A 12386-nucleotide genomic window follows, 5' to 3' on the forward strand; every position below is an offset into this window, starting at 1 on the left:
GTTTTACGTCATTACACCGAACACGTAAACACTCCCGCTAAGTTTGTTTTTTCCCGTGTTCTGCTTGAAAGCAAGTCCCTGCCTCTTGCAAACAAACGCTTCAACTTGTACAATTTTGAATCTGTAGTTTTGAATATGGATCTTAAGTTGGCGTGACGTTGAAGCAGCGACCCTGCTGTAGTTTGTTTATAGCATAACGTTAGCATTTTGCTTCTGGCGACTAGATTTATGATTCGAAAATGATAAAAGTAGGGTAGACATGTGGAGATTATCCGGCTGAACAAAACGTGATCCGTCTCTTAAATGTGTTTCAACCCCAGACCTTATTTCCAGCTATTTTCCAAAATCCTATGGAGAAAATGTATTGCGTTTTTGTCGAAGGAACCGGAAGGAGTTTACTTCCGGGTTTTAGGATGCGTCACTGTGGCACTCTATGGCCGTTTCTCAATCGCGAGGAAACTGGCTTCCAAGCCAATATTTCAAGGATACTACGTCATCGAGTGCCGCCGAAGGACTGTTCCAATCTCCAGCATACTTGGAATTCCACCGAGGCCGCGTCCTTGGTTTGGGGGTAATTTCGAGGCTGCACATGGGTAGACTTTGTGTCCTTCAAATCCCCACAATGCTTTGCGCACGGACCAATTTCCCCAAATCTGTGGCGGAAAATGTAAGGCGGGCCTCTCATATGACGCACACCTGCACACTTGCTAGCCTGTTCCACTCTTCGTTTTCCCATTGCCAGGAAGGATTCTTGCCTAGCTTCTGAAGGAAGTGACTCGGAAGACATGTGCTACCAAGCGAGCATCCTCGCGATTGAGAAACGGCCTATATGTTGGGGCCCACAAGGTTGTCTTCACCATTGCTTGGCCTATATTCATAACCTAGTTGTGTCTCATGTCATCTATGAGATCATGTGAACATCCACAGCTCTGTGCACTGTTAAAGGATGGTTGAAGAACACAGGAGACTTGTGTCCATTTTTTGCATTGCTATTCCTTCAAGAATGTAAAAATCCTGTTATAATCAGTGTTAACCACACAGCTGCGCCTTGCCTCTCTGAATTGCCTTTTCATCAGCTAGGAGAGGAGCCTCAACCCGAGGCTGCAGAAAGCTGTGTTTAAGAATAACTCAAAGCAAGGAGGCTCTGGTTTTGGTAGTCTGAGGTTAGTGTGGTGCTACTCTTTGAAAAAAACTGGGATTATGGTCACTGACGCCTTAGTTAATGGAGGAGGGAATAGGATATGTGTGAACAAAGATGATCTATGAATGGCTGTAAGCTACACTTTATGACTGGGTTGACGAGGAATCCTCCTTAATTGTACCATCCATGAGTCTAGACTGTTTAAGGCATTCCTTTGCCCCAGATCACGGCATGTCTAGCTCTTTGATTTGATCTCTCACTGTCTTGTGACTCGTCTTTGGCCTTCATCATTCCTCTGTAATGTGGAAACAGATAAGGTTGTATGGGTCAGAGGTTGACGCGGAGCCCATACACTGATGTTATTACCGGTTTTGAAATGTTGCCTGCTCAATCAGCCGTCCAATTGTAGTCTGACAGAGGGCACAACACTGGTGCTCAATGCTTGTCCACTGACCTGTAAGATTGGACTCAAAAGGCTTGTTTCTCCCGCATTAGTGACCCCCGGCCTAGACACGCTTTCCCAGAAACTGGGTGTGCTATTTACATTAGAACAATAGAGAGTTTCATCAACAACACACTAGTCACTGACACAATGACTGAACAGACATGGAAGGAGTTGGAGACTGTCAGGAACTCAGGTTTTCTTAACCGTTACAATGGTAGATGTGGAATTCTGTTTTACTGGTTCAAGGCTTTTATTGGTCATGTGAACATAGCCACAGTGTAGTTACTATGACGATGAAAATCTTAGGTCACAGGCTCCTCCAACAGTGCAACACAATAAAACAGAAATAAATAGTGTATTATTATTGTTTGGTAGGCCAAGCAGTAATGAGATTATTACTGATTATTAAGGAGACATGTTTTTCATAAGGAACTGCAACCAATCAGTCGATTAATGAATATGACGGTGGACAGAAAAACAATTGCCAACTATTTTGATTATCAATGTATCAAAAATTGTCGGACTGAAATTGCAGAAGATGCTGTTTTTAGCATTTAAAATATTTATTTATTTATACCATGTTAAGCTGGACACCGGTGATTTAGACTCGCAAATAGGACATTTATCGACATCACCCTGAACTTGAGACACCTGGATGGGCATTTTTCACTTTTTAATATATAGACCCAAAAGAAAAATATGCAAGCGATACTACTCGCTATGTGTATAAATACTGCTTAATGTAAGTGTTTTTGTTTTTTGTAAGAAACCATGCTACAACACTTCCATATATGACCTTTAAAAAAGCAGTACCACAGTATATAAACCGAATTGAGTTCCTCTATAACCACAAAGTAATGAACCACTGCTGGCTTTTCCTCTGAATAGTGTGGTAAACCCCCCCCACGTACTGCACCACATAGTCTGTGCCTTCAGAGGAAACACAGTGTTCATGTGAAACGTATCTAGACCAAAGACATAGATAACACAAAGTGTGCCACCAAAAGAGCTTAGTTTCACTTTTCTTTGTTTACACTTTATAGGCCATATGGGACCTAAAATGCCGAGGGCAGCGATTCCAAAGCCGTGGTATTTTGAACGTCCTTCGAGGTAGTTAGTCTGATTTCTTTCACCCTCTGTATGTTTAAGTCCGTCCCTGATAAGACTAAATGAAAAGCAACTGTTGTGCCCATACCAGGGTTGAGAACCAATTTTCTACCCTGTAAAAGTAAAGCCATGTGGAGTTTATATAAAGTTCAAAAGCTCCAGAGTACGTTGTGTTTGATTTATGTTGGGGCCCTTTCCAAAGGCAACATAATGCCATCCTCCATCACCGCTTTAAATGAGAAATTATTAAAAGCTGCCTCAAGTGATGTCATCCAGAGAAAGGAATGAGAAGTAGTGAAAAGAACAAAAAATGGTCATAGTCTGCCACGAGTGAGTTAAAACTTAGCGCAAGGATATATAGAAAGAAAGGCTGATCCAAGAGAAACAAAAAGAGGTGATGTCATTGACTTGTAGCGCCAAAAATGTTCCTCAGCGAGGGTCTCTCTCGGGGATCAGGTTTCATGATGGATTTGCAGTGTGTAGCTCGGTGGAGCTGATGTCACCGTATGAAATCCCTCAGGACCGTACCGAGGACCAGATGGGTCCGCACCACTGCTGAATAATTGAGAGGACTGTTGCATAGTGTCTATTAAAACAAGGTAGCTAAAGTACTCTAATGAAAAGACTAAATCACAGTCTATGCCCACCCTTGTCCAGCACTCCTTTTTAGCAAGCCATTATGAAGCTAAGTGTTCTGTTTGGAGTACTTCAGAATAGGAAACCTTGTTTAAAGCCACGAGCTGTATCTTCACTGCTTTCAGTCAATCTCTTTTTGCATGAAGTTTCCAGTGTGTTTAACTTGAAGTAGGTTGATATCAGGTTAATAAGGAGCCAGCTACTTTCTAAAGAAGGGACACCACCTGTCCTTTGTCTCTTTTCCCTTTTGGTTTAGTATGTTATCCTTCCTTTATCCTCTGCAAAGTGACCCTGTGTGCCAGCAGAAAGTTGGCAACCTTTGCATCTCCATTCGAGACTCGCCATCTCCCCTTATTCGTCCATGCAGCAATTTTCAGAATGATTTACGTGGGATTGCGTAGTGGAGCGAAGATTCTCTTATTTGAATGTTTTTTTAAAACATTTTTTTAAAGGACAGTGACATTTGGCAGTCATGCGGTAGTTTTTCCACTTATAGTTGTAACGTCTTTAATGACTAGTTGTGTCTTTCTAAACCTTTTGATTAAACAGTTTTGCAGTTGTAGTCACACTCTTATCAGAAATGATTCCCCTAATCCAACATGTTCCTATAAGAGTGGCAATAAGGAGTGAAAACGTGTAAAAAAAAAAAATTCTGGCCTACCTATTAAGATGATAAAACATATACAGTACATACACATATAGAACAGTTTGATAAATAATGCAAATACACAACACACTATATTATTTGTCAATTAATAAATAATGTCCCTTTTTTATAGGGAACACAGTTGTGTGTAGCCAACGCAATAGCAACATATTTACACTGGGAGCTCTTTAAATAGCTAATGACATCATGAAACCGCTGACGTCTCTGCATGGCTAAAGGACATATGGTTAAAAGTGTCGACATGTATAAATATTGGTTTAAAGCACATGTTTCAAACTCGAGGCCCGGGGGCCAAATCAGGCCCTTGGTGGATTTGATTTCGGCCCGCAGGATCATTTCTAAGTACTATTAGATCTGGCCCGCCGGTATATTGCACACACACCTTCACTCCATCCTGAGGGTCTCCTCAGCTCAGAGCCTGACCCCAAACATTGATGACCTTGCACCCAAGATGAGATGCCAAGTATCTGAACTAGCTTCACAGAGCAGCACACTGAGTTTAATGGATGTTTCCTTCTGCACTTTCTCTTGCGGCAACAGGACATGTTTGGTTTGTTCTTTGAGGGAAATAGTTTTGTTGAAGCTGTTGTTGGCCTGTGGAAAAATGTACTCATAAGAAATGACTCTGCAGATAGAGCCATAAGAAATGAATGCAACTGATCATTTAATGTTTAATGTTGTTTTTATAGGCAATAATTTAAGCTTTGTTAGTTCCAGGTTTAATAAGTTCTGCAATAAACATTGAACCAGTCCGGCCTTCGACTAGTACCCATTTTTTTATTTTGGCCCACTTTGTATTTGAGTTTGACAGCCCTGGAACTTTAAAGGAAGCTGAAGCACAAAGCAGAAGAGTGAACGCCTCACTGCTTCCTGTGCCGAGGCTGGTGATGTCATGATCAGCAGATGCTCTCAGGATGAGCTCTCAGGGTTTCTCGTCTTGTCAGAACTTGAAGCGTGGCCTCTGTGTTTCAATAAAGTGGAATGTGGAAGAAACACTTCAGCTGTGCCTGGTTACTTTAGCTTTTACCGCCACCCATTCTACACAGTCATTTTCCAGGCTTCATGTCTTCCTGGAACGGCTTGTTTTCCCAAATACAAACCCAATTATGCCTAAATGGTGTAAACAGCCGGTTTACATTCAACCCACAGTGCAAACAAAGTGGCTCTCGGAGAGAAATAGCTACTCTGCATTATGTGCACAGGAGATATGTGCGTGTAACAGCTTTAAAGTTCGTTATAAAAAGAAAGAAAAGACACCCTTTGAGTTATTACAGTATGAGCAATCATTCGTATTTTGGGATCATATTTCTGTTGAGAGGAAAACGTTGCAACATTATTATCTTAACAGGATGTTTCTTATTTCCTTCCTATTTGTATTTTGTATCATTATCAGCTCATTGCATGCTTCCCACTATGGGGTATGCTTTTGTTAATCTTAGCCCTTTTCAAGCAGAGAAATGAAGAAATAAAAAAAAGATCAAGACACATAAATGCAGCTTCGTCATCACGTCGCTGTTTTCAGTCCGTCTGCTCCCAGACTTGTATTTGTTTTAAGTGTAGCTTTAATAGCAATCTAAACATGAATTGACATTTATTGAAGTACTTTTGAATTATAGACGACATGAAACTATTCCCATGCCCTTTGTTTTCATTAACCATGACATTTATGGAAGTATTATTGCTTAGGAAGTTAGGAAGTAGAGCATAACACAACAAAGAGATCATTATTCAATATTATCTGTCCATTTTCTTCCTCCTGTGACATGTATCCTTTACAACCTATTTAAGGTTAGGTTAATCATTCCACTGGGGCGGACTGGCGCAGTGGGCTGTGCGTTTGATCATCAGATCAAGGGGGAGTTGGGGAACTCTAGTTCGACACCCGCTCCCGCCACCACTGCGTCAGGCCGTTGTGTCCTTGGGCAAGACACTTCACCTGAATTTGCTCCTGTGGGTATTGTCCACAGTACATGACTATTACATGTAGAGTGGGGCAAAAAAGTATTTAGTCAGCCACCAATTGTGCAAGTTGTCCCACTTAAAAAGATGAGAGAGGCCTGTAATTTTCATCCTAGGTATACCTCAACTATGAGAGACAGAATGAGAAAAAGAAATCACATTGTCTGATTTTTAAAGAATTTATTTGCAAATGATGGTGTAAAATAAGTATTTGGTCACCTACAAACTCCACTATGGCCAAGACCAAAGAGCTGTCAAAGGACACCAGAAACAAAATTGTAGACCTGCACCAGGCTGGGAAGACTGAATCTGCAATAGGTAAGCAGCTTGGTGTGAAGAAATCAACTGTGGGAGCAATTATTAGAAAATGGAAGACATACAAGACCACTGATAATCTCCCTCGATCTGGGGCTCCACGCAAGATCTCACCCCGTGGGGTCAAAATGATCACAAGAACGGTGAGCAAAACTCCCAGAACCACACGGGGGGACCTAGTCAATGACCTGCAGAGAGCTGGGACCAAAGTAACAAAGGCTACCATCAGTAACACAGGGACTCAAATCCTGCAGTGCCAGACGTGTCCCCCTGCTTAAGCCAGTACATGTCCAGGCCCGTCTGAAGTTTGCTAGAAAGCATTTAGATGATCCAGAAGAGGATTGGGAGAATGTCATATGGTCAGATGAAACCAAAATAGAACTTTTTGGTAAAAACTCAACTAGACGTGCTTGGAGGAGAAAGAATGCTGAGTTGCATCCAAAGAACACCATACCTACTGTGAAACATGGGGGTGGAAACATCATGCTTTGGGGCTGTTTTTCTGCAAAGGGACCAGGACGACTGATCCGTGTAAAGGAAAGAATGAATGGGGCCATGTATCGTGAGATTTTGAGTGACAACCTCCTTCCATCAGCAAGGGCATTGAAGATGAAACGTGGCTGGGTCTTTCAGCATGACAATGATCCCAAACACACCGCCCGGGCAACGAAGGAGTGGCTTCGTAAGAAGCATTTCAAGGTCCTGGAGTGGCCTAGCCAGTCTCCAGATCTCAACTCCATAGAAAATCTTTGGAGGGAGTTGAAAGTCTATGTTGCCTAGCAACCGCCCCAAAACATCACTGCTCTAGAGGAGATCTGCATGGAGGAATGGGCCAAAATACCAGCAACAGTGTGTGAAAACCTTGTGAAGACTTACAGAAAACGTTTGACCTCTGTCATTGCCAACAAAGGGTATATAACAACAATTCTTTAAAAATCAGACAATGTGATTTTCTGGATTTTTTTTTTTCTCATTTTGTCTCTCATAGTTGAGGTGTACCTAGGATGAAAATTACAGGCCTCTCATCTGTGGGAGAACTTGCACAATTGGTGGCTGACTAAATCCTTGTGTGTGTGTGTGTGTGTGTGTGTGTGTGTTAAGAACAACCGTGCTTTTGACTAAAGTTCATGTTCGGCAGTCTTCAGAGAAATGTGTCCAGACCATGTGAAGGATCTCTGTAAATACACTGAAGTAACATCAACATTTGTTTAACCGTGTATGTGGTAAATATTTGAGCTCTCCCTCTTCTTGACGCTCCTCACATGAATATGTTATGATAGTTGCTATCGTCCCTGACATGTGTTATGTCGTGTAAATACTTTGTGGCTTCTGGGAGAGCCACTGTGTCTGCTCTGTATTCACGGCCTGAGGTGATGTTCACACACTCTCCTCATTCCACTGCGGAACATTTGCCAAAGCTTTTATGTTTAGGAGAAACACTAGATTTGCAGAATGCCTCGTGTCTTTTTTTTGTATTGGTATTTAACAAAATCCAGAAACGTCCATAAGGAACACTGCAAGCCACAATAAAGTTCTATTTTAATTAGTTTGCTAAGACTTTAGGGGGCGAGACAGCTGTGCCACAGTTATAAAGTATACAATGGGTACCAATCTGCATAGTGGCAGTTGGTATAAAAGGAGAACAGGAAATGCGGAACAACTTGAATAGATCGTCTCAATCAAACTGCAATTTGAAGAAGTAACAGACAATTTAAAAGTTGGATACAAAAACTTTTATTTGTTGTTTTGTCTCACCATTTTCCCCGTTTACACCAATGGCCCGTCCACACTACAGCTTCGACAGCTTCAAAAACGGTTTCCAACGCGTCTGCCCATTCACTTTGAATGGGGTGACGTCACTTTTCGCCGAACTGCATTGTGGGAAGCAGAGCGGAGCTTTCCTGGCGTTTCAGGCTGCAAAAGTTGAGCAATGTTCAACTTTTGAAGCTTCTGAAGCTTTCGGTGGAAGCGTCAGCCAATCAAATCATATGCCAGTACAAGCTCTAGCCAATCAAACCGCTGCTTGTGTGTCAGGGGCGGGAGATTCATGTGATTGGTTGTTGGTCGAGCTTCAGACACGCCCAGCTCCAAGCTTTTTTTGAAGCTGTAGTGTGGACGGGCCGTAATGCTGTGAAGAGCAACTAACCATCGAATGTAGTTTGCATTCTGACCTTTCTGTAGTTCATTTGTTCAGTGTAAGAGCTCCCCATAGACAAATCTGGTTGCAATTAGTGTGTAGTTTGGAATTGTATTCAGCCAAATGTTTAGCTGGTGTGTCATCACCACTAATTCTCCAGCAAAATACTTGACCTGCTTACGCTGCCAAGGAATGCAAGCCCTTTACTTCAGTCAGCTGATTAACGTAGTCGTTGGGAGTTGTTTGAACCTGTTTTCATACCTTTTTAGAGTTCATATTTATTCTCCAGCACATTTGAACTAATGTCTCTTGTGTTGGCCCTCAGATAAACACCCAACATGGAGGAGTCCAGCAGCAGCAAGCCGTTCATGGTGACGTCGTCTCTGAACTTCAAAGTCACCACCCCGTCCTTCTACAACCAGCCAAAGAAGTTTGCCTCTGTGGCCCCGCCGCGGTCCAAGAGTGTGACCCCCCCCTCGGGTCCATCACCCACACCTGTAGGCACGGCTGTGATTGGTCGAGTGGGAGACCTTCCTCCGCCGCCCCCTTCGCTCTGTGATGGTATGTTGCATTGTCTTACTTATTTAGAGACACATTTAAAGGTCACCTACTATGCAAAATCCACTTGTTCATGTCTCTTCTACATCAACATGTGTCCCCTCTGTGGAAAGAGATTCTGAAAGTTTCAGGAACAAAGATTCTCTCTCTTTTTGTCCTGATCCATTTCTATAAAAACCTGTCTGAAAATGAGCTGATCAGATTCTGGCCACTTTATGATGTCATAACGATGTTTTTGGCTTGTGTAACCATTAGCCAATCACCAACCAAGGTAACCCCCCCCCCACCTTATCACCTGATACTCCTCCTAGAGCACCATTAGCCGCTTTCACACCAAGTACTTTGCCGTACTTAGTTCCCCCATGGAACTAAGAGCAGATCGCGTTCACACCGGAATAAGACCCTGAGGGAGGATTAGTCAAATGAAGCCGCTGACGTCACTTGTTCTTCTTCTGCTTTGGGTTTACTGGCAGGCCGCAAACAACTTCACGGCGTATACTGCCACCCGAAGTCCCCGGCCGGAAGTCTCCGGAGTTGGGGACTGGCTTCAGTAGAAGCTGCTGGGACTCTCAAACTTTTCAGAGTTTTACGGGGCGTGGTTTGCAATTCGCCCAGCCAATCGAAAATTGGTACTTTTCTCTCTCCAGGATAGTACCACCTCTCTAGCAGGCACTGACAAGGGGGTAAAAGTTCCCTGAACTAAGTACTCTTTTTGGTGTGAACGCAAAATTCCAGGCACTAACGGAACTAAACGGGAAAGGTACGGGTTAAAGTACTCCGCTGTGAACGCGCCTATTGTGTTATTTATTTTAACCAAATCTCTCTCAGAGGGGCGTGGGGAGGGGCTCCTTATTTTCATCTGAAGTAACAGACAGAGAATCAGCACTTTTGAAACAGGGCTGAAACAGAGGGGATTATGGGTAATGCTGCCATGATCTGTTTGGTGTTTGGAGCCAAACACTTCAGAGACATGTTCTGTATATATCTGAGACCTATAATATATTGATGAAAAACAGAATAATAGGGGACCTTTAAGTCAGCTCCCCCCTCTCCCCCCCACTCCTCCTGCTGCTTTTTTACGCCACAGCATGCAGAGCTTTACAGTTGAGTTCATAATAGCTCAGTGTGGGGCTGTCGTTTTAATGAGTCGTCTCCGAGACATAACGTCACTGTTCTGTAACTCCTGTCTTCCTGTGTTAAATGTGATGGTCTAATAACTTTGCTTTAGGGGGGATTTTTACTTTTGGGGTTGTGCTTACGTTGAACAACTAGTATGAATTTGCAGATAACTAAACCCCGCCAAATTAAAGGTACCCTGTTGAGTTTTTGAACCCTACAACAGTATTTGTTTTTCAAGTGGGTCTGGCATGCATGAGGAAACACATGCAGTTTTCCAGCTCATGGTTTTACGCTATTTGGGTCGACCATTGATGGTGTTCATGCGCAAAGGAGTGTAGCAATGCACCTGCAAATGCTGTGCAGAAGAAAAGCACTAGCAAGAGTACCAATATAAACAGTACCAATATTTACTAAATATAATTCCTAAATGTTTTCTCCGTGAGGAAATGCATTCAACATGTCTGCTTGACCACCAGGATACACTCAATGTGTTTTTGATAAGAAACACTAAAAAAGCCTTTCTTTGTTTACAAGAAAAGTCCAAAGTGCACCTTTAACATTTAATACAAGAAGCTATCAGAAGAACATTTAAAGGTGGAAGATTTCCATAACTAAAAAAATAATAATTGTCCTGTTTGTGCTATAGACGAAGTGTGTGAAAACATTCGCTATCTCAAATCAATTATTGAAAGTGAACATGTAATTGGATGATTAAAGGCACGGTCATACACGTGCAAAGGCAGACGAGGAGTGCCAGGAGGGGTCAACTACAAACCCTTGTTGCTATTGGCTGAGATCACAACCTCATATAACCCATGTGACGCGGCTTTGCTTTGCTACCGTAAGCAAATGTTTTATTCACCCACTTTTTGTCAAATATTTGCAAATGTAAATGTTGCGCACGTGTGACCGTGTCCTCGTACATATTGAAACCGTTCTGTCCCAACTTTTTTTTAACCAATCATCCCTCCTCATTTCTGCCAGACTTCCCCCCTCCTCCCCCTCCTCCTCCACTGGATGATGATTTGCCAGCCCCTCCCCCCGAATGTCAACCCTCTTCCTACGAGGCGGCCTCTCCTGAATTCCCCGCTCCCCCTCCAGCGGTGGAAGACCTGTCGCTCCCAGCTCCCCCCGATGACTTCGCCCCCCCGCCGTCCTTACCGTCTCCCCCTCCTCCCCCACCCCCTCCCCCTCCCCCTCCACCTCCACCCCTCTTTGCCTCTGGTATTCCTAGTGCTGCTGGAAACCCACAGGTGAGTCACGATGCTGTCTTCCCCGAATCAGGCTAAAGTCCGTCTGCATGTTTCCTCTTTTGGCTGCATGTAACTGCATTTCCTTGTAATGTCATCATGAGAGAGGACACTGGGGGACATTGTTGTGAGTCCATGGAGTGTTGGCAGGAAATACTGCCTTTTTCCACAAATTATGTTAGCATTAGTCTGGGGTAAATCACCCAGTGTCATGCGTCTAACTGAATGATTGCCCATTTATAGAACTGAAATAGTTTTTAGACATGCCATGAAGGGTTTATTGTTGAGAAGTTAATTGTAGGATTGTGTTAATTGCAGATGGATTGTCGGGCTATAAAGGCAGCAATGTAGGGAATAAAAACAAATGCAGCTACTGTACACCTCCTTGTTTAAATCAGCAAGAGTTCATGCTAAATGTTCCTCTCTAAACAATCAAATAATTCAAAATCTAATAGTTCTCAATAACCAAATCATTATTCATTTGTTCCCTGTCATCATTACTCACTACATTAAGTGTGTTTGTTTGTCATTCATTCTTTTATCTGGGTTTTCCACCACAATCACTTTTTCGAGTAATGTTTCTTTCTGCATATTTGTATAGATTAAAGACCCCAAACACAGTCTTGTAAAGGATATCCATATTTATGTCAAAAATGTATCATCATCCACCTTTCACTTACTGGCTCATCGTCTTTTGCTTCATTGTTTGTCTTCACTTTATTTGTGTAAATGAATGTACTCCTTTTGACCATCTCCTCCTCTCCCCCTGCCAGAGACTTGTGGAGAAGCAGACGAGCTTCGATCAACAGCTGGACACTCTGACCGACTTACTGTCCGAGATGGAGACCAGGGGACCTTTCAACCCCAAGGTACGAAGCAAGGAAGGATAGACAATACACTGTGAAACACACACACCAGTTAAACACCATAATGACTCAGGTAGCCCTATCATAGTCTTATCACACTTTCAGGTGTAGTCATTGCTCGTATTATGCAATAAATCACTCATTACTTTTGACTACATTATTCAGTCTTTTGACATAAATTAACAT

The 12386-nt window shown here is 42.8% G+C and overlaps 1 protein-coding gene across 3 annotated transcripts in view; it reads left to right on the forward strand.

Annotated features, from left to right (window-relative positions):
• The window catches only part of zyx (zyxin), a 28323-nt gene that overhangs the window by 2354 nt on the left and 13583 nt on the right, over positions 1 to 12386 (forward strand). For all 3 annotated transcript variants that reach the window (XM_034218914.1, XM_034218915.1, XM_034218916.1), the window contains exons 2-4: positions 8733 to 8968; positions 11069 to 11337; positions 12108 to 12203. In XM_034218914.1, the coding sequence (XP_034074805.1) occupies positions 8746 to 8968; positions 11069 to 11337; positions 12108 to 12203 (588 nt within the window). In that variant the 5' untranslated portion in view covers positions 8733 to 8745. The remainder of the gene's footprint in view (positions 1 to 8732; positions 8969 to 11068; positions 11338 to 12107; positions 12204 to 12386) is intronic.

This window comes from Gymnodraco acuticeps, unplaced genomic scaffold (genome assembly GCF_902827175.1).
Source record: "Gymnodraco acuticeps unplaced genomic scaffold, fGymAcu1.1, whole genome shotgun sequence".
In the NCBI taxonomy this organism is placed as follows: domain Eukaryota; kingdom Metazoa; phylum Chordata; class Actinopteri; order Perciformes; family Bathydraconidae; genus Gymnodraco; species Gymnodraco acuticeps.